At 38.7% G+C, this 23,488-nt stretch overlaps 1 protein-coding gene across 1 annotated transcript in view; it reads right to left on the bottom strand.

The window, feature by feature from the left end:
* The window catches only part of SERPINI1 (serpin family I member 1), a 118,344-nt gene that overhangs the window by 15,583 nt on the left and 79,273 nt on the right, over positions 1-23,488 (bottom strand). The window contains exons 4-6 of the mRNA XM_060767572.2: positions 21,670-21,864; positions 20,354-20,558; positions 9,002-9,099 (exon numbers count right to left, since the gene is read on the bottom strand). Coding sequence (XP_060623555.2) covers positions 9,002-9,099; positions 20,354-20,558; positions 21,670-21,864 — 498 coding nt within the window. The remainder of the gene's footprint in view (positions 1-9,001; positions 9,100-20,353; positions 20,559-21,669; positions 21,865-23,488) is intronic.

The following is a 23,488-nucleotide window of genomic DNA, read 5'->3' as shown; positions in this document are numbered from 1 at the left end:
AATCTTGTCACAACATTCAGTCTTACTACAAAACAAGTTGCATGCTGAAATGTGACTTTCAAAACTCAGTACCTGCGCTTTAAAATTGAGATGTAACTGAGAGTCCACCCTAAATTACTGAAATTTGTTGAAGATCTGGTAGTCAAACATACACATATAAATCCTTGTATTTTCTGTAGTACTTATAGTCTTACAGAAGAAAGTGCAATAAAATCCACCCATACTCAAGATAAGATGCATTTTTCTATAGGATAGTAGAAGAACTGAAGATTAAGGTATGGAGTTCTTCACTAAGTTTACATGCTTCCTCTTTTTATTTGTGCCAGTAAGTTCTAAACATGGCACCACTGTGTTTACTTCAAATAAGAAATCACTAGAAGTAGAAGTTTATAATTCAAATAAAAATGTATTTATTTATTTGTTTGTTTGGAACATTTATATCATGTCCATCTCAACCTCCGAAGAGGGACTCAGGACAGCTACCAACAGGCACTATTCAATGCTAACACAAAATAAAACATAGCATAAAATACAGTTAGTATAAATTAAGACAGTTATAAATATATATTGCATTAAAACAGTTTGCCAGTTCAAATCGTCATCCTAAAAACAGACCAGTGTTGTCCATTAAAACACTGTATTTCCAAGCAAATCAAAAGTTATCCACCTGCAAAAAAAGTTTGCTAGGCTGCTAAGAGGTTAACAGTTTGTCTTTCTTTGCTCCTGGGTTTGTGAAGCCTGGAAGTAAAAGCTCCTCACTTCTTAGCTGAATTGTTTCAGATCTTAGAGGAGATGTAGTCTTCCAGCCTACTGTTGATCCATGCTTTCATGGGTTGCTTCCATTTCAGTGTGGAAGTGATTCCGCTCTGGGTTTTAGTCTGAATTTTAAAGGTGCTATCCTCCTTGGGATTAAGATTCACCACTCCACTTAAATGGAAGCCACTGGCCATGGCACGTCACTCAGAGAGCAAATTGAGCAGTTCCAGCTAAGCCTTACTGATCCTCTCCTTATGACATTTAGATGAAGAGGAATTGCCTTTTAATTTGATGCCCATCTGGGCAGCCAATTTAAACAAACAAACAGAGAGAACCCCTACTATCAGGAGATCACCTTGAATAAAACTAACCAATCATCCTAAACAATAGGAAGCTCCAGGAATGACAATCTGCTTAGCATAGAATCATAGAATCATAGAATCAAAGAGTTGGAAGAGACCTCATGGGCCATCCAGTCCAACCCCCTGCCAAGAAGCAGGAATATTGCATTCAAATCACCCCTGACAAATGGCCATCCAGCCTCTGCTTAAAAGCTTCCAAAGAAGGAGCCTCCACCACACTCCAGGGCAGAGAGTTCCACTGCTGAACGGCTCTCACAGTCAGGAAGTTCTTCCTAATGTTCAGATGGAATATCCTCTCTTGTAGTTTGAAGCCATTGTTCCGTGTCCTAGTCTCCAGAGAGGAACGCTGTGGCTTCCTCTCACATATTTATACATGGCTATCATATCTCCTCTCAGCCTTCTCTTCTTCAGGCTAAACATGCCCAGTTCCCTAAGCCGCTCCTCATAGGGCTTGTTCTCCAGACCCTTGATCATTTTAGTCGCCCTCCTCTGGACACATTCCAGCTTGTCAATATCTCTCTTGAATTGTGGTGCCCAGAATTGGACACAATATTCCAGATGTGGTCTAACCAAAGCAGAATAGAGGGGTAGCATTACTTCCTTAGATCTAGACACTTTGCTCCTATTGATGCAGGCCAAAATCCCATTGGCTTTTTTTGCCGCCACATCACATTGTTGGCTCATGTTTAACTTGTTGTCCACGAGGACTCCAAGATCTTTTTCACACGTACTGCTCTCGAGCCAGGCGTCACCCATTCTATATCTTTGCATTTCATTTTTTCTGCCAAAGTGGAGTATCTTGCATTTGTCACTGTTGAACTTCATTTTGTTAGTTTTGGCCCATCTCTCTAATCTGTCAAGATCGTTTTGAATTCTGCTCCTGTCCTCTGGACTATTGGCCATCCCTCCCAATTTGGTGTCGTCTGCAAACTTGATGATCATGCCTTCTAGCCCTTCATCTAAGTCATTAATAAAGATGTTGAAAGCATGAGAATGGTTGACTAGATAATAAAAAACTATGGTTAAGTACATTTGGTTTTTCCAGTCTACAGGACAGAACAATACAAAAGTTCACTTGACAGCCATGTGGCTTAGCATTCCAGGGGACCTGGGTTTGAATTCACATCATCTGTGAGAAAATGTAAACAAATGTATACAAAATTGTGAGCAGATTGGGGAAAAATGTTCATAAATATCTTGCTCACTCTCTTTTGCTAGAATTGCACAGCAGTGGATTAAATAGAGCATGCAACTAATTTAAAAACAAAAATATATCTGTTGGACCTTTTGCCACTGGGAGTAACAACCAAGTGGCACAGTAATAAGCAAACTATGTAAATTTGTTAGAGAAATGAGAAACAAACAGCTATTAGGCTGAGTATATAGGCCAACAGCCATAACGTTAGAAATTTATGTAGCCCTATGATTATCAATTATTGGAGTACAAGACTTTTTACAGAGGGCAGACAACATGTTAGATGGATCCATGGACTCGTGTGTGCTTCCCTATAACCTGCAAGAATTGCAACATTCAAATTGGATTGTACTACACTTATTTGGGCACCAATCCTTATGCCTTATTCCCTGTTCCCAATTTAATTAATTCAGGGGTGGGCAAGTATGAAAAGAAATGGGTTGTATTAGCACCCTCCCAAAGACTTGGGGAGGGCATACACACCTCTACGTACAATGGGGTTGCATTTTGGGGGCTTTTTGTGCCATTATTAGCCCAGGAGACATAATTTTAAAAAAGTAGTAAATTTCACTTCCTATTTACCTCCTGTATATATAAAAAGGGGCATCTTCTAGGCATATATTGCTCCAGTGGGGCTCCTAAACATGGTGGAAATTGCTCAACACCAGTTACAGGACAATTTGCAGCAAAAAAAAATCTGAAATTGTCTTGGGATCCTTTGAGGGCTCTGGAAACACAAAAACAGTCCCAGGAACTACAAGTGGTGCAGATAGTTAGTTCCAGCTGCATTAAATCACTACTGACCAAGAGGTCATGAGTTCAAGGCCAGCCTGGGTCTGAGTGAGCTCCCCATTAATAGTCTAGCTTGCTGTTGATCTATGCAGCCCAAAAAACAGTTGCATCTGCCAAATAGGAAATGTAGGTACCGCTTTATGCGAGGAGGCTAATTTAACTAATTTATGACACCACAAAACCTCCAGCACGTGGAAGAATGAGGAAGTACTCCATCAAGGACTCAGTGTCACATGGTGAAGCGGCAGCTCCCCTGTGGCCGGAATCGAGCATACCCTCATGAAGCCAGACAGCCGAATGTTAAATTGCCTCTGTATCTGTCTATAGATGTTGTATGTATAATGGCATTGAATGTTTGCTATGTATATGTGTATTGTAATCTGCCCTGCGTCCTCTGTGGGGTGACATGGCCGGAATATAAATACTGTAAATAAATAATAAACAAATAAATACAAGTGATCTATGGATGGTACTTTGCCTACACTTGATCTAATGAGAAATTATATAACCAAAGAGACCGTATAAGAATTATGAATTGTCTGCACAAAGTAAGATTTACTATACTTAAGTTTGTATCTTAACTCCATTCTAGTAGCAGTTTAGGTTATTGACTTACTCTGGCAGACAAATCGCATTAATTGAAAGTTATGTAATTGATGTTGTGCAATAGGGAAATAAAATCATTTTTACTCTGACTCAGTATGATAAAAGCTACTGAGACACCCACAATAATCATTAGGACTTCACTCTTCAAATGCATCTTCTGACTGTTGCTCATCTAAAAGTATGGCCAAGGTGTTCTCTGTTTCCAAACCATCACTATACTGCCTCAAAACTTCAATGGAGTTTAAAGACATATAAGGAGTATAGTCAAGGAAAAAGTTGAGGCAGGGGAAAGCCCATGAGATACATAGTCTTTGGGGGAGTTTCATTGTGGTCCTTGAAATCCACACTAATGCCTCTTCCATTTTTTTTTCAATAAAAATGATTTCAAACATGTTTTTAAAATAACTTTGAATGCCTTATTCAAAGGGTCTTCTCACCCCAAAAACAGTGAAATCTCCACCCACAATGGTATGAAAGGTGAGTGGAACTGACATCTTTTCACTTTCGGTTGGTCAAAATGACGAGAATGGCTTGAAGATACAACGACAGTGCAAATCTCTGGGCTACAGCATTGTGTCCACACTATCTAAAAGCAAGCAAAAATGCAGTGGCCAGCCAGTGGGGCTAAAATGCAGATGACTCTGAATGTACACTTCCAATGAATGTGTACGTTGTAGAGACACACATTTTGTGTTATCTGAAAATCTATGAATTTAAGTAGTAGCTATAGGTTGGCTATGTGTAAGATGATGATCAGGGTCATAATGGGGACATTACTACTAATGTCTTCTTTGACATAAAAGCTATCTTTCCCTTCCTGCACAAACAGCCTCAACATTAGAGTTGGCCAGGTATAAAATGTTAAAAAGAAAGAATTTCACCTCCTCTATCCCATATCCCAATTATGATCCCTCACACTGACAATCATAATCACCATTCTATTTATTTCTTAATGATCACTCCATAAGGTTCAAGACAGGAAACAACAACAAATAGCACAATACATAACATCAGTTGAAAGAGCATATAAACCCAATATGCATTAAAGTCCATCAATAAACACTTTAAAGTCTATCATTCAAAAATAATTTGGATAATCTGGATTTTGAAAACATAGTGTTGAGAGTTCTTGTTTCCATAAAAAGGATCACTGGTTACCTAGGGAATAGAGCTTTTGTTACTGTTTTAAACTATAAACACCCAATTGACAGAACAGCCTTGGTGACTTAACACCAGCGTGAGCACTTTTTCAGATGCCATACCAATTACCTCTTTGTGCTGTTGCTTTTACTCTACAAAACCGTCTCCAAAATTGGAAGCTCAAGGCAGCTGACTTTTAGAAATTCAGTTACAGAGATCAACATTAAAATTGAATTGAATTTATTTATGCATTTATTTAGTCTATTTATATACCACCTTTCTCATTCCTGGGGGGAATCAAGGCAGTTTAAAACACACTAATGGAAAGAATTCAATGCCACCATACAGATGATAAAATAAAATCATGATAACTAAACACTGGCATAAAACTATAAATTAAAATCATTACAATAATTAAACAGGAATATACTACATGTAAACACTAAGAAAAAGTATTAAAAACATCCTAGTATAAATATTAAAATCACATGATCCAAAGCAGTTAAACTTCTGGTATTTAAAAAGCAATTTCACACATAGTTAAAAAACACAAAACACTAAAAACAAAACAACACCCTCCCAAAAGTATTTGCTTTATAAATCTTCAATTCTCAAAAGGCTGTCAAAATTAGAAAGACTTTCCCAGATGAAAGGATTAATAGGAAAGGAGTTCCAGAACCCAGAGGCAGCCACCAAGAAGTCCCTGTCTCATCTCCTCATCAGTCATGATTGTAAAGGTGGTGGAACTGAGATAAGGATATCTCCTAAGATGTCAGGTTCAGATGGGGAGACATGGTCAGTCAGGGCTTTGTCTATGCCAACAAAATAACTCAGTAGTAATTCAGATGATTCAGACCCGGATTCATCCCATTTGCGCTACATCTACCTTTAATGAACCACAGGGAAATTCAAACACAAATTCAAATCAGCACAGTTTTTATTTCACTTCCTTCTCTGATACAACTTGCCTGTGGCTGCCTTCCCAACCACTTTCGAGCAGAGCCCTATTGGGGATGTCTCTTTCTTGGATATCAGAATAAGTAATCCAGCTATGCTATTTACTGCAAATGGGTAGCTCAATCGATCCCTTCATATTGGTTGGGCACCTCATTGTGAGCAAGCATCTTTCCTAGCAGGGCTCTGCCAGGAAGCTGCTTGGCTGGCAAGGAAGCAGCACAGAAATAAAGAAAAGGGAAGGCAATGGCTTTCTTCTTTATTTTTGCATTGGTAAGTAGTGAAGGAAAGAACAATGTGTGCCACCCTTCAACCTGTACCACCAACCCAATCTAAATTGTAAGCTTATCAGCAGACTGGATTTTCCTAGAAACTGTGGAGCAAGAAGTGAGTTTTGTTCTTTTGCACTAAAGCCTGATAGAAGTGCTTTCCCTGCTAAAGGGATCATTTATTTATTGTGTGTCAGAATCAAGGCAGGTAAGAGAGGAGCACGACTTTTTTGGTCCATATTGACATACCCCTGGACCTAAGCCCAATGGCTGTGCCATGCTAGCCAGGTGGAGGTAAAATATTCTGCCCTCCTCGCCACAGATATTGATTAGCTATGTGTATTTTACTGAGCTCCATCATATTCAGTTGGCAGCTGTTGCCCTCCTAGGCTACTGCCAGATTGTGCTATGCCAGCATTAAATAGGATCACTACCTATTTTGTTTGGGGTTCTGAGAGCTGTGAAAAAAGTATTTTTTCTAAGCTGTAAATTAGATTTGAGCTATGTATTACAGAGTTAAAGTAAAGTAACTTCTTCAAGTTCTGGGTTAGAGTTGCAGAATTTACTCTACTTCCTCCCCCCTTATTTATATTTATCTATGGTCAGATAAACCTTAGTACACAGATTTCATTTTACTTATCAAAGGGATTGAGGGTGGGAGTGCACAACGTTAAAGCTCCCCATTTCATTAATAGGTACACAATGCAGTTTTAAAATATTTATCACATTTTTTTTTCAGATTGGAAAGGTGTCATGTTTTACCAATTAACTGAAAAGACAACCGGGTTCTGAAACTCTTAGAAGGGGAATGACTTTCAGAGAACAGGTGAGGAAGCCTGTATAAGATGGCTAGCTCTGGAATGTACAAACAGGGAAACAGAGCCCCATCACTCTTCCTTGCAGCCTGGCCTCCTTCTCAGCATGGAGCTGACCTTGCAATTTTTGCCTGGCGGCTGTGTGGGCTATAAGCCAACTCCCCAGAATGTGCTTATTGCTAACTTGAGCCACCCAAATTGGCATCAAACATCAGGAGAGAAGTACAGAGGACAAAGGGCAGGGAGGGGAGCAAATACATAAATGGGAACACTTAATAAGTATTGCAGCCAGACTTAATTGGAGATAGGAACCAGAGGTTTTAATAGAGCGAGGCACAAGATTGATATCTTGTTAAAAGTCTAGGCAGGGCAGAGGGGGCCCATTGATCTTGAGAGCTCTTGTTAGCAGGTTCTGGATGAAACTTCGGGGAGTGTTGGGGGATTCTGTTATCATTAAGGAATAACTGTCAAGCCCATTTTATGATAATTAAAATACATTATTTCTTAGCACAGTGATGCTTTTGAGGATGCATTTCTTTTCGACTAACTGATATGGTCGTTTAGAAAGAAGTAGTTAAGGAAGCATGTTTTATGTGCCTGATGAATACATCAAATGCAAGTGGGCTGCACTCCACTGAAATTTACAGCTAATAAAACTTGTTTGTCCTTAAGGTGCCTTGAAATTCTGCTTTGACTTTGCTGCTATAATCTACCATGGTGACCCCCCTCCCTTGGAAATTTCTATGATGCTTTGAACAGCTTTGGGACAGAAAACCGGTATAAAATAATAGGTGTAGCAAATAAACAAGCAGAATTTGTTTCATTTTGGCTGCATCATGAAATTTTTCCTAGGGTAAGGGAATATTGTGACACTTCCATGATGACACCTCCCAATCATTCTGTCATGGTTACTCATTCTCATAAATCTATCTCCTCACTGTGAAAACAAGTTTGAACCCATAGGGTACATAACATCAATAGTGGATATATCTCCATTTCACTATGCCAAGATAAATTGCTATTCCATGTGTGCATAGTCACGTTGAATTCTATCTTCAATGGCAGTTTCAGACTGCCTGAAAACTACTATTGAATTCTTCCACAAGGCAATACCCATGAGGCACATGAGAGGGCATTTCAATTCCTGTAAATACAAACAGAATTACCTCTCAATGTACCTCGTATAAAGGAAGCTCAATATTGCCCAGTGACATAATAATCAACGAACCACATGCAACCATTAATGGTATAGGGCCCTCCAGTTTTCATTCTGGTTTTTTTCATGTCAGGAGCAACTTGAGAAACTGCAAGTTGCTTCTGGTGTGAGAGAACTGGCCGTCTGCAGGGACATTGCTGAAGGGATACCCGGATGTTTTTCTGTTTTACCATCCTTGTGGGAGGCTTCTCTCATGTCCCCATGGATGAGCTGATAGAGGTAGGTCATCCACGCTCTCCCCGCATTCGAACCTGTAACCTGTTGGTCTTCAGTCCTGCCGGCACAAGGGTTTAACCCACTGCACCACTGGAGGCTCCTCTGGTAAACCCTAAAGAGGTTCAGCATCCCTTATCCAGAATTCCTAAATGCGAAATCCTCCAAAATCTAAAATTGTCCACATGGGTGGCTTAGATAGTGACACCTCTGCTTTCTGAAAGTTCAATGTAGGCATACTTGATTTCATGCACAAAAATATTTAAAATATTGTGTCGAATAATACCTTCAAGTTATGAGTATAAGATATATATGAAACAGAAATGAATTGTTGTTTAGATTTGGATCCCATCTCCAAAACATCTCAGGTATTCCAAAATCTGATAAAATCCAAAATTCAGAACACATCTGATCTAAAGCAATTCAGATAAGGGATGTTCAATTTGTATTTCACTGTGAGTCACAAAGGATATCAAAGATGGAAGAGATTCAAAGGGCCATCTAGAGCAATTCTCTGCCAGTGCAGGATGTTACATCTAACAATTGTACTTACTCTTATTGAATAAAAAAAAATAGTTGAATATATTAATTTCATTAAAGCATTTATAATCCTTACTAACCAAGTTTAAAACTTTAAAGTTTACTGGCCAAATTTAAAACACACTAAAATATACCCTTCTTACCAGACATAGCAGTGAGATCAGCACTTCGGCTAAATACTTCAGTTATTCCAAGGCCTTTCAAAACATCTTTCAGATCAATTTCCTGTTCTATTGTGAACCTAGAAAACACACACATAAAAGGAGGATGAGACTTCTAGCATTCTTTTCTCAACAAAAGGAAGCATATTTTGCACACTGTCGCTAAGGAATCAGACAAAGAAATTGAATTAACACGTAAGAAGCCTGGAGGGTGTTGGGTTACTCCTTATGGGGATAAACACTTAAAAAGTGGGGGGAGGGGGGAGAGCAAACGAAGGCAAGAAATTGCAATTATTGAGTTGACATTCATCAATAGCTTATTTGCAGTAATATTTGAAGACTAATTATGCAACTGTGTCACTCTCAAAGCTTTAGAAAGCAAATTTGGAGATAGAGAAAGAAAATATTTCCATCTACAAAGCAAGCAAAAATGCAGCAAGTTTTAAAGAGTGGCTAAGAATGAGCTCTAAAAAGTAATACCCCCCCCCCCAAAAAAAAACCCTCTACAACAAAACTATGATGAACATGTCTAGCAAGCAGGCATGCAAATAAGTTGTTTTGTCAAAAAACAAACAAACCCTATTTTTACTTGAAATGTTACCAAACTGCTTTGTGTTAAAAAGTTATTTTTCAGAACTACTTAATCCCATCACAAAGCACTTGATGAATAGAAGTACTAACCAATGGATAAACCAAATGGTTCTTGAAAACTGGAAGACACTGGAAACCTACGTTTTTCAACCTCAAAGGAGAACCAGGCAACTGGAATTGGTTAGTTGGTTATCCAGGTCAGTACTCTGCCCCAAACCAGGCTTGGCTAGCTGCTGATCCATTGTGCTTGAAGTGGCAACAGGTTCAGTGCAGAAAGGGTTTTAGACTTTCTCAGCTGATGAACCCAAAAACATCAATGTGAAACAAGGGACTACCAGGTTGTTGTTATATACCTTCAGTTCAACTCTAACTTATAATAATAATAATATTTTATTTATTTGATCAGCCATATGACCATTTCAAAATAGAACACGAGTAAAAAACAAGGATGTGAGGGCGATCTGGCTGCAACATCTGTCACTCCATTGATCGCCAGGTTTGATTCGGCTGATCTGGCTGGCTAGGCGGGCGTCCCCTTCCTCCCTCACCACTCCATGTGCATCCCTCCCGAAGCTGCGCGCTCGGTGGAAGAGGACGACGTCCCAGGTATAGAAGGAGTGTACCAAGGTCTCCAGTCTTCAGTCCCGGGTTTACGATAGCTGCGCTCCCCTGCTAGAACCTCCAACTCTAACTTATGACAACTGTATTATATTTTCTTGGCAAGGATTCTTAATTTGCCTTCTTTCATGGCTAAAAGCATGTGAATTGAACCCTATTCCCCCTGAGCCCTAGTCCAACACTCAAATCACTATGCCACATTGGCTTTTTGGTAATACAAACATTTTATTACCCAATGAGACTTCTTGTTCTTGAGCCAAATATATGACATAATGGTATCTGCAAGCGCCATATCTGGCCATATATGATCAGTTATTGCCCAACGGTGGGCAATGTGCGATTACAAGATGGAGTTGGACTAGGGCTGCCATCTAGATAATATAGTCAATTGTGAGAGATCCAGTTGCCCACCTTTATTTTTGAACAATGGTAACTTGTTTCTCGAAGCTGGGGGAAAATGACATATGCTTTAGCACCTATTCACATGTGATCTAATTTATTTATGCCAACCAAAAGATCAAGAGGGCAATATTTCTTTGCATGGGTTCCTCCCGCCTCTTCTCATTTCCCCCTTAAGCTTAGCTTATTTCAGTAGCCGTACACATGCAACAAACAGCAATGCTGATTTGGAGTGAGGTATTCTGGGTTAGCATTGCCATGGTCCACATAATCAGCCACTGAGTTGGCTTGGGGGCTGGTGAGCGTCCCCACTGCACACCCTTGAGCTGACCCGGCAACTGGATGGTGGCTATATGGCTCAGATGCACTGGAACTGGTTGGTTGTCACTGGACCACCAGGCTTACCTTGCCCTCATTGTTCTTGCCTTTGTGGTGACTACTGGACATGAAAATGATGCTGATCACCTTTTGGCACCTGTAATGATGAAGTTCCAGGACAGAGGAGAGGGGAAAAGGAAAAATGGCTTCCTTTTCCTTCCTTCACGGATCACCTTATCGTTCCAGTTAGTGTTACTCCAGGAATCAAGTAGTGACCAGCACTATTTTCCTGCTCAGTGAGTACCACAAAGCCCAGAATGACAGGGCAATGTAGGTGCGATCCCCAGTCTCTGCACTACTTGAGGCCAAGGAAAGCTGGATGGTGGTGTAAATATCTCCAGTCATTTCCAGAATAGGAAGCAACTCAGCTGTTTACACTAGCCCAAACTACAGCCAGGCTTCAGGGAAGCTCTGGAAAATTCCACGATTTTTTTAAAATGTAGAACAAGGTTATGTTCTGGTGAATGGACCCTATGCATTGCTTCGGCACTGCAGTGTCCATTCAGCTCCAAATCGACTCATATGGCCAATGCAGATGGGCCCTGAGTTCAGAGTTCAGAAATGGCTTGCACTCAACATGATGGGGGGAGAAGGAAAAGTGCTCAATAGGCTATAAAAAAGGCAAACTGCTGCAACAATCCTGGCTTCTGTGCTCTTGTGCACTACAGATATTATCTTTGAAGCTATAATTTATTTATTTATTTACGATATTTCTATCTTGCCTTTCTCAGCCCAAAGATGACTCAAGGAGGCTTACAAGTTGGCAGCAATTTGATGCCTCAACAATCCACAATATAAAATTAAAACATTTAAAACAGCATTATAAAATGTGTTGTCAAAGGTTTTCATGGCCAGAATCACTGGATTGTTGTAGGTTATTCGGGCTGTATGGCCATGTTCTAGAAGCATTCTCTCCTATAGATAATGCTTCTAGAACATGGCCATACAGCCCAAAAAACCTACAACAACCTAACATTATAAAATCCATACAAAAACTATTAAAACATATATATAATAATTTTTTTGTTAAAGTCTGCTGTATGCAGAAGTACAAACACAGAATCCAATCCATGAAAATGTTTCTCAGGAGTAAATGAAATGGGGATTTCTTCCATTCCAACTAAAAATAAAAAGGAAAATTCCTGGCAAGCTGGATTCCTGCAACTAACATGTCTATATGAAAATTAATGATGAGAAAAGGGTAAGCAGAGCCAGATTTGAAAAGGTCACGGGGGTATATTGACAGAAAAAGCAGCACTACTGTAAAAACTAATAGGGTTTTATTAGAATTTCAACAGTGTTAAGTAAGAAGGGTGTTGGGCATACTAAGAGTCATTGTGGAATATAGTACATAAGCTGGACAGATTCATGAGGATCTTCAGAAATCTGGATAGCCAATATAGATTTCAGCTGGTCCAGCCAAAGTTTAGAAAAAAAATACTTAGAATTCTAAAATCATAGTGTTGAAATAGAACATAAGAGCCATCCAGTCCAATTCCATGTCACAAGGGAAAATATGCTCAAAGCACTTGCCAGACGAAGTACCTGTCCGACTATTACTCCCAGAACCCTCCAGCTAGTATGGTCATTCTAGAAGCTGTAATCCAAAAATCAACATTCCCAGGCTTTACGTTTACCAAGCACTCTTTCTAAAAGTAGAATCCAAAAGAGATTCTGTTTTGAGAATTACAACACAATTACATCATTATGATTTTGCTGTAACTGCCATGGTTGCATCCCAGTAAATCTTGGTCTTTAGACTTTGGTGACAATTCTCTGTGTGTCTCCTAGACTGCAAAGCTCATAGGATGTTGACATGGTCATTAAAGTGAAATCACAGTCTATAATTGTGTGGTGTGAAAGGACCTTCAATTTTAGGAGGTAGCAGATACTGAACTGGGCACACGGATCATGTTTTGAATGTGAATTATGGGTCTGCTGTTGAAACCTGGTGTTTACCTGCCTTGTCCCCTTAAGGTACATTTGAATAGGCTTTAAAACTCTCAATCAAATCAAACAAGCTTTTTTATGACAACAAGATGCTCTATGTTTTAAAAAACCGAAATGCCCAATGACATTAACTGGGCTACATTTCGGGGAGATGTTCTCCTGCCATATGGAACTCTCTCCCCAGGGAGATGTGCTTGGCCCTCTCTGCTGCAATGTTTAAACAGGCTTTGAAAACCCACCTGTTTCAAATGGCTTTTAACTGATGTGCTTTATTGGTTCATGCTGCTGCTTTATTGATATTTTATTGCCATGGCTGTGTAAATGGCTTTTATACTCGTTGAATTATATTTTAACTATTGAGCTCTTTGTACATTTATAATATTAAAGTTTCATCATAATACTACAGTGTAGTTGTATGCTTATATTTTCTTTACTGCCTGAAGCTGATTTGGTCTAGAAAAATGCTTTATAAATGTTCAAATAGATCAAGTGCCATGTATTTCATGTCATTGCCTAGATTTCCTACAAGTTTGCCAAGAACAGCTGGGAAGGAACATACCTTCCAACTGTACAGATGAACCTTCTGCTATTCTACCTTTTCAGCAGATTTCAGGGTCTGAATCGCCAGTCACCATGGAAGCCCACTGGATCACCTTGGGAAAATCAGATTCTCAGAAGAAGGTCAAGGCAACCCTCCTCTGAGCAAATCTTGCCAAGATATAGTCACAACAAGTCTATTACAACTCAAAGGTACACAATATCAACAAGCCAGGTTTATAGCACAGCTTTTATTGCGGATGGCTTGGAATGGAAATTGAAATAAAGATGTTTAGATTCTTGAATGTGAAAGAATACTGTATTTCTTCAATGCTAAGGCACACACTCCCATCCATATAATGGGATGCATCTTAGAATTGCAGGTGCTTTTTTTATATATATATGGCAGGGATTGGACTGGATGCCCCTTATAGTCTCTTCCAGCTCTATGATTCTATATCTAAAACTTTTCTGTTGATGTTACTAAAATTAGTATATATCTTACAATTGATGGCATCTTATAATCAATGAAATGTAGTATTAAAGTCTACAGATCACTCTTAAAATTTTACATTGATTATCTTTTGGCAGAACAGTCTTCTGAAATGAAAGCCAAAATTGTTTGTTTTTGTGCAGCAATAATAATAATAATAATAATAATAATAATAATAATAATTTATTTATAGACCGTTCCCTCTCCCTGGAGCTTTGGCGTGGGCTGGTCCATGAGGTCATGAAGAGTCGGAAATGACTGAGCAAATGAACAACAAACAACAACCCCTCTCCCTGAGGGGACTCAGGGCAGTTTACATACAAACTGGCAAATATCCAATGGCTTAGTCAAGTTCAAAACACATCAAAATAATACAGAATATTACAAAAGTTTCAAAAATTATATTATAATGCCTAAACTTTTTTTTACCATTTGTTTGAATGCTGGTTAGTGACCAAAATATATATATTTAAGGGCATCAGATTTCCTCCTGAGCCTTTAAAACACTGTGATGCTCCAATGTGCAAAGTTTCCTCAGGCATTTGTTCTGGTATGGGTTGCTTTAGTGGTCAATTTCATACAAGAATATTCAGTGTGGAAAACCATATCCTTGGGTCAAACTGTGCATCTCAGGGGACGCCTGGATGTTTGTGATGTGTTATCATCCTTGTGGGAGGCTTTTCTCATGTCCCCACATGAGGAGCTGGAGCTGATAGAGGGAGCTCATCCACACTCTCCCTGGATTTGAACCTGCAACCTGTCAGTCTTCAGTCTTGCTGGCACAGGGGTTTAACCCACTGCACCACTGGGGGCTCCAAATTACATAGGTGAAAACGATATATTTGAAATTAATTTGATACAAATAGAAAATCTTCGGACTGTCACCTTCAATTTCCTGGTTGACATGTTGACTCTTGCCAGTGACTGGGAGTCAAAACAGAGATGTGCTATCAGGTATACATGCCCATAAGACTCTTCTTTTACACAGTTACACAGCGGTGACCTTCTACACTTCTTGATTATCTTGAATAATTGTGTTATTTGCATTTATGTCATCTTAACTTTGGGTGTATAACCTTTAATTTGAAAAGGAATTTGTTGTATTCTCAGAAATGAAGTTGGGGTGTGAGTTAAAATTTCTCCAATTCTTCAAGCTTTAAATTGGATCCCGAGGGAGACAATTCCATTGCATATTATAGGCTATGTCTTCATGTTTCTGATGTTAGCTGATTTTAAATGCAAATTAAAAAGCATATTGTTGGAAGTCTGGTATAATCACTTGCTGAAAGAAAATAACTGTGATATGAAAGTTTGGGATAGCAGTTGGGGACTGCAATTATGTGTATAACTAAATTCATCCATATGTTATCTGTTATTTGGTTTATTTGACTATTTTTATATTGTGAGACAAAATACCAAGCCTGGGGGTATGATGGAGATGGAGGTTTGGCTCTTATATATGTGAAATGCATGTTGAGAGCAGACTTACATTTTGCAAAGAGCTTAGGGGAGATTCAAAAAACATACTGTAGGGTTTCTTAATGGCATGGTGTATCCCTCTTTATGACTGCAGCTTTGTTTCTTTAATTAATTAATTAATTAATATTAATGCACTGTATTGGGGTCCTAAAATTGGGCAACAGTAAAAGTTTTTTGAACATCACCTAGTGTTCAGCAATGGAACTCTCTGCCTTGGAGTGTGGTGGAAACTCCTTCCTTGGAAGCTTTTAAGCAGAGGCTGGATGACCATCTGTCAGAGGTACTTGGATTGTTTTTTCTTGCATGGCAGGGTGTTGAACTAGATGGCCCATGTGGTCTCTTCCAACTCTATTATTCTATGATTTGATGATGCTAGTGGCTGTTTTAGACATTTGCATGAATCTTTTGTGCAGTGTTTATAGTGGACTCTGCAGAAGATGCTTCAGCTGTACTTCATAGAAAGGAAGATCCACCTGTTCAACAAGCCTTGCTAATACTGATTTGTTATCAGTAAAGGTTTCATTTTTATATCTATTTTATATATCTATATACCTTGTGTAAAAAATTATCAGGCCAAAAGAAGTCCAGAGTGGAAAGTTTAAGAAGCACTGCTTTAGAAAAGATTTCTAACAATAGATTCTGGAAAAGAGAAAGACATAAGATTGGGTTGGTTACAGGGAAGAGCAAGTAGAACTGTGCTCATGCAAAGGATCTTCTTCTGGATTGTCCTCTTTCTCTTTCACCTTCATTTTCTCTTAAAGCTCTTAAGAATGATCCTCGGGAACAGAATGTTATCAAGCTTTGTGAGCTGTTGTGGAACAGGAGGATTGTAACAACTTAGCAAGGGTAATCTTAGACATGGGTAATCTTTCCATTTATAAGAGACATATCTGTATCCAAGATAATGATTATAGGAAAAAAATTAAAGAAATGCATTCCAGTCAAAATCTGAGGGATGTTTGCTTTTGCCTGAACTTATTAGAAAGAGCAAGATTGTGTCCAGTCCTCTCTGCTATGAAAACTACAGGCAGTCCCTGAGTTACAAACATCTGACTTACAAATTACTCATAGTTAAGAACAGGGGTGAGACAACAGGAAGTGAGAGAAATCTTCCCCTCGGAAGGTAAGTTAATTCACTTCTGAAAGAGTTATCATGGGGAAAAGATGTCTCCACTGAAGCTTTATCACCAATCCTTGTTTCCACAACAAGACAAATGTTCCAAAATCCAATTATCACAGGACAGAAAATAGGGTGAAATCTTCTGAACAGGGGCATAGATAGCAAAACAAATACACAGGGGTGTTAATCCTTTTCTATGCTACCCAACACTTAGGTAAAGTAAAGGTTTCCCCTGACATTAAGTCTAGTTGTGTTCGACTTTAGAGGGTGGTGCTCATCTCCATTTCTAAGCCGAAGAGCCACCGTTGTCTGTAGACATCTCCAAGATCATGTGGCCAGCATGGTTGCAAAGAGCACCGTTACCTACTCACATTCGCGTGTTTTTGAACTGCTAGGGTGGCAGAAGGTGGGCCTAACAGCAGGAAGTTCAGTCAGCAAGTTCAGCAGCTCAGCGGCTTAACCCACTGAGCTGCTGAACTGAGCTGCTCACCAGTTTAACCCAACACTTATATATATAAATATATATTTGGCTGGAGTTACACTTTAAAATGTACCTGTTCTGACTTACAAACAAATTCAACTTAAGACAAATCTTGTTTGTAACTTGGGGACTGCCTGTAATTGATGTAAACTATTTCAGCACTTTGAACTTGGGTGTGTCTACACTGTAGAATTAATTTGACACCACTTTAACTGTCATTGGTTAATGCTATGAAATTTGGGTATTTGGATAAAGGTGAAAAACCTTGTAAAACTATGACCCCTATGATTCCATAAGCATTGAGTTATGGCAGCTAAATTGGTGTCAAACTGGATTAATTCCACAGTGTAGATGCACCCTTAGTTTGCAACACATGAAGCAAACTGAGGAGAAGGGTAAAGAAAATAGGACATTTTGAAAGCAGCTGAAAAACTGTGATGAGTGAAGATTAAGAGAGATTGTTTCTGTCAAAATCGAACAGCTGAAGGTATCGTTAAGTATGATGCTCAAATATGACAGAACCTTGGGTATTGGATTTTATGACCAGAAAAGATTTTTTCCCGATTCTTCACAAATATTTTTGAATATCTTTATAAATATTAATGAGTGAAGTATAGTGCTGAGACAGATAAAACTCAATATCCATTTATCTCCATCATAGATCTACAATCGGAACAAGAAAGGTAGCTAGCATAACCACAAAGCATCGTATTCCAGTGCTATAATTCTCCTATTAAATTCAAGGGATTAGATATATACTTCAAGGATGAGTTTCTCAGAGGACTGAAAGCAGATCTGCTGGAAATTATCAATGTGCTAAATAAATACTCCATACATATTTTATGCTATGCCCTTTTTTTTCAAAAAAGGAGAGTAAAAATATAGGAGAGGCATGTATAGCCTGTAGGCGCTAGAGTGAGAAACAGCAGTGGAATAAAATTAAATTTGCAGCATCCTGAAAGATTCCATCCAATTATAAAGTGAACATTTTGAAAACTTTTACATTTGTAATAAGGCCTGAGCAGCTAAAGGAAAGCTGAATTAATCACATCCGTTCCAATTTTCTATCTCCACTGACTGCATTCGACCAACACTACAGTTTGCTTGTCTTAATAGCAAAATGCAGAAACGGTACAGGATTGTTAAATGATATTTAGCTTCATTCTCAAACCATTGTTTCTGAGCCAAAGCGATCAACATTTTTTAATCCACTTTTGTGTAGCAGGGAAATAGACCATGAAACCAATTTGCAAAACTGTCTTCCGAGCACAATTTAGCTGAAGAACATAAAAAGAGAAAAGTACTGGCTAATAACAGTAACCAAGTCTGAGGCATTTTCCTTACAAATCACTTCGCTCTGCACTGGAGTCATTGGGACCTGCATAAAAGATGTGTACTTGCTTCCACATTTGTTGCTCACAGGTTTCAAATGTTCTTCTCAAGGAAGCAATTGGAAGTGAGGATATTGCATACAATGTGGCACTGAAAGGGTATCTTTTCTTAATTGTAGTAAATTATGATGCCTCCTTTTCCTTCCACCAGCTCTTAGAGGAGTTTTTAGGGTGGCCCTCTGCCCTACTGTCTAGAGCAGGGGTCCTCAAACTAAGGCCCGGGGGGCGGATACGGCCCTCCAAGGTCATTTACCTGGCCCTCACTCAGGGTCAACCTAAGTCTGAAATTACTTGAAAGCACACAGCAGCAACAACAATCCTAGCTCATCAACCAAAAGCAGGTCAACACTTCCCATTGAAATAATAATAACTTTATATTTGTTAAAATTGCTCTTCATTTTAATTATTGTATTGTTCTGCACTACAAATAAGATATATGCAGTGTGCATAGGAATTCATTCATGTTTTTCTCAAATTATAATCTGGCCCTCCAACACTTTGAGGGACTGTGACCTTGCCCTCAGTTTAAAAAGTTTGAGGACCCCTGGTCTAGAGAATTGCTGCTTGGCTGTCCTTGACTTTAGAGATGAGCAAAGTGTGGCTAGCAGGGCCATTTTGGTGGGTCCCGTGTGTCATTTCTTTGCTTTCAGGTGGCCTCTCTTTATATCACTTTCTGATGTTAAAAAATGATTTCCTGCACATAAAATGGTAAAAATTCTCCTCATATTCCCAAGGCAATTTGCAGTTTTTCTGGGGGTGTAGTGTAGAGTACAACATGGCAAAGGCTCTTAGTGAGCTAATGCATTCTCTTGGTCTCCCACAGTTATGTTCACTGCTCTCTGTGAAAGTATTTTCTGTGTTTATTCCAAATATAATGTATACAACATAACAAAGGATAAGGAAGTAAATAAATCAACATACACTCTTAGGTAGGTAAAACAGCTCCATCTAACACAAGAAGGGAATGTCTGCAGAATTGATAAATCCCAAGGGTTGCAAAAGACATAGTATTCAGGGGAAAATGACTCTTAAGGGATATGCTCATTCCCTTTTGGAGAAACACAGCTTGCAGAAAATACGTGCCACTTTTTCTTGTCATATTCTTTTTTGGGGAATTTTGAATCTATGTTGGAACTACTTGATATAAGGTTGCCTCAAGTACAAAACTTTCTAGAATCTTACAATTCTAATTTTGGCAACATACAACCATGGGATGGACATGTCTAGTTACAAGGTGAGGATTCTTGAGAATGAAGTGTCTTTCGGAGTTCCACAGTTGGGAAATAGACTGAGTAAAGATCCAATAGTCATCTTTTTGCAGTGTGTGAAAACCTAAGTGCATATTGTTCAAAGGATAAATTAATCTTATGTTTGCCATTTGGCTTTCTTAGCTTGCGATGGAAGGCCTCCCCAAAGCTTAGGCAGGCTCTGCAAATTGAAAAGAAGGATGTGGTAGCCTATTTATCAAGGATGGTTTCTGTACCAAATCTTGCAGCCAAGACATTTTCCACAACTATGCCCTTAATTTTCTTTGTCAACAGTCTCAAATAAATATCCATTCCATGAATCGGAGGAAGTGGATTTACTCCATGAAAGTTTACCAACCTTGTTCTCTCAGTTGGTCTGCAAAGTGCTATAAGATCCCTATGCAGATCAATATTCCAGAATAACATGAGTATATCTTTAGATTTCAAAGAAGTTAATGCTTTCATTTTACATAGGAGATATGATTAAAGCTGTTCAAACGACACCCAAAGAAATCAAAGATAAAACAAAACATTCCAGTCTCCCTCTTAAACTCTCTCAGTCCCTGAAGTCCTGTTCCATCCACCTGTTATCTACCACATTGTACCTGTTTCCCTTTTTCCCTGGCAAGAAGCTGGGAAACCATTCTCACCTGGGTAGATACACCTCCACCTTCTGCTTCTTCACAGAAGTTGCCCATTCCTCAATCAACTGGGCTTTGACCAGAGGTTCCAGTGTGGCTAGTGGAACTTCCTGTCTGGAAAGAACAATCATCATACTGATCTCATCTCCCTCGTACGGTATTTCCAGAACTTGATAGATGCCACCTGCTTCATTGGAACCATCACTGAATTCCCCTAAAAGAAAATAATTTTATTTTTTTAATCTATTCTTAAATTCATATACAAATTTAACCCAGAATATGAAAAAACACCAAAGCAAAAACTATAGAATGGTTTATGACTTAAAATGGAATTAAAAATTTAACTGAACTTTTTCACTTACATCAACTAATTGTAGACCCAGGATGTTTTAATTGTATTACTTGATATAATTAGTACCCATTAATGTATGGTTTATGTTTTGAATTATATTTAATATGTTTTGTAATCTATGTTTCTTATTATGTCCTGTTCTGTTTATTATTGTCTCAATCTTTAATGTATTATATGGTTATTGTATTGATTTGCCTTGTTGTAAGCCGCTCTGAGTCTTCTAGAGGAGAGGGGAGTGCTATTAAAAAGATTATGATGATAATGATGACATGTGTTTGTACCCATCCCATCTCATGGAGACCCTACCATAGGATTTTCTTTGCAAGGTATATTTATTGTGTAATGTCCAAATTGAGATGGTTTTTAACAATTTGTTTTTAAGTACAGTATATTCTGGCATATAAGACTACTTTTTAACCCAAGAAAATCTTCTCAAAAGTCAGGGGTCGTCTTATACGCGGGTGTAGTCTTATGCATGGGAGTCGTCTTAACTCTATATTTTAACTGGAAAAGTTGGGGGTCGTCTTATACGCCCAGTCATCTTATATGCCGGAATATACGGTAGATACAAATATTTTAATGTTTGCATATATTTATAGTTTGTTTTATTCTGGCATTGAATGTTTGCCATATTTATGTTGTGCTCCTCCCTGGGTCCCCTTCCAGGTGAGAAGGGAGGAATATAAATGCTTTAAATAAATAAATAAATAAATAGTTTGGGAACAACAACAGTTCCAGTGAAATCATAGTGTTGTAACTAAGTAATGTGAGAAGTTATTTAGATACTTTCCTACATAAAAGAAAATAGTGTGATTGGGCCAATGAGCATGATTAGATCCCAAGGAATTGTACAGGAGATGCTCCTAATATCATATATGAATAGGCATGAAGTGCTGAAAGGAACAGTGTATATCTGATGTAATCCTAGTCTGTAGTTAGCCAGTTAGAAAGAAAGAGTGGCTCATTCGCTTACCATAATAAAACTCTCCCTGCTGATACATCATTGGAATTTGCACTTCACTTTCATCATCCTTAGTGAAAGAGAACGTTCTTGTGTTTTCTGGCCTGAACTGAGACTTCCAATTTCCCTTAAAGTAGATTGCATTCACAAGGGCCAAGTGTGTAAGAGCACCAAAATCCCTTGCTGACACAAAATCTTTGATCATGTCTGTCAGATGAAAGCAGAGGAAAAAAAGCACATCAATCGGCATGTCTAATTGAACATTTAAAGCAAAGATTACTCAGCCTGCAAAATGCAAGAAAACAAAAACAACTTAAAAGCAATATATAATATATTCAATTGAGAAATTCCTCTTTAGATCCCCACATTAAACTGTCAAGAGCCTGGGCGGTGAAAGAAATTAATGTAGGCAGACCAAGCCAAAGAATTAGTAGTTATACCAGTCAATCATTTTCTGAAATATCGTCATTAACACAACAAAACTTAACCTAAGCTAAGCAACTAAACTCTAATTGCTACTTAAAGTCTCTGTCATGGACAATTAAATTTGGAGAGCTAAGATCGAAGAGCTCAGCTCAGCCATAGCTATCTATAAGGATATTCGAAAGAAGAGCCCAGATACTTTGTGACTGTATCTGGACATGTTCTAGGTACAGTAACTGATTTTCCCAAACCACACTGTTTCACAGCCCCCTTTGAAGATGGTACCCTGTATCCAGAAGGAATCAGATGACTCACGGAATTAATAGTGCTTCTGTTTTGAAAAATTACTTTTGTGGACTTAATTGCTGAGGGTGTGTGTCTTCATGTGTGTCTTAAACAGAGGCTGGATGACCATCTGTAATTTGATTGTGCTTTTCCTGCATGGCAGAGAGTTGGACTAGGTGATCTCTTCCAACTCTATTATTCTATGATTCTGTGATTCTATATTGTTTTGACTTATTTTGATCCTACCATGGGATTTTGGGGGGGGGGGCTGGGTATGGGAATCAAACCCTTGTCTCTAAAATTATAGTTCAGTGCTCTAACCAATACACCACACTGCCTCCCCTTTCTTGGACTGCAGCTCCTGCAATATCCCAGTGAACACGGCTGCTGGGAATTCCTAAAAGTAACTTTTACAAGCTCTTTTCCTCTGAGCCTCATATGTACTTACAATGCTAGCTTTGTCCCTTCAGTCTGTATAATTCTTCAGTGAATGAAGATCACTAAAGTTCAGCCTAGCCCAGGAACCAGGCAGATGGTTTTTGAGACCATGTTACTTGCCTCTAGTTTGTTGAATGCTTGCTTTCCTTTCCAGAATTTGACTGGACAGGTTCCTACACGGTACCGGACATCAACTATCTTCAGTGACTGTAGAATTTCTCAGAGTGGAGAGTGTGAATCTAAGAATGCTTGAAAATGTTGTTTTTGGGATTACAACTTTTTCCTGTAATTAGATTCTGAATTGTACATTTCCTATTAGCATAGCACTAGTCATGAACTAGACAAAACCTCTTTGTCTCAGATGAATCATTTTATTGAGTCTTCCATCCTCAAATAATTTGAAAAACAATTTCACCTAAGGCATACAGAACAGCAATGTAAGATACACAGATAGAATGATGCCACTGGCTGGAAGCACTATGGGCAGGTTGCCACACACATGCTTTCATCACTCCATTTTACCTAGGCAACATCCCACAAGCTGTAAGGGTAATGACTGAACAATAAACAGAGTAAACATCTCAGAATTTATCCCACTGACATTTACCCAAGAAAAGGATGATACATCTTGCATCTGCTCAAGTCACGAGAGGCTTGCTAGCCAAATGTAACAGCTGCTGTACCC

The sequence above is a fragment of the Anolis sagrei genome, chromosome 3 (assembly GCF_037176765.1).
Source record: "Anolis sagrei isolate rAnoSag1 chromosome 3, rAnoSag1.mat, whole genome shotgun sequence".
Classification (NCBI taxonomy): domain Eukaryota; kingdom Metazoa; phylum Chordata; class Lepidosauria; order Squamata; family Dactyloidae; genus Anolis; species Anolis sagrei.
The sequence above is the reverse complement of the archived record's forward strand: the minus strand, read 5'-3'. Positions and strand labels throughout refer to the sequence as shown.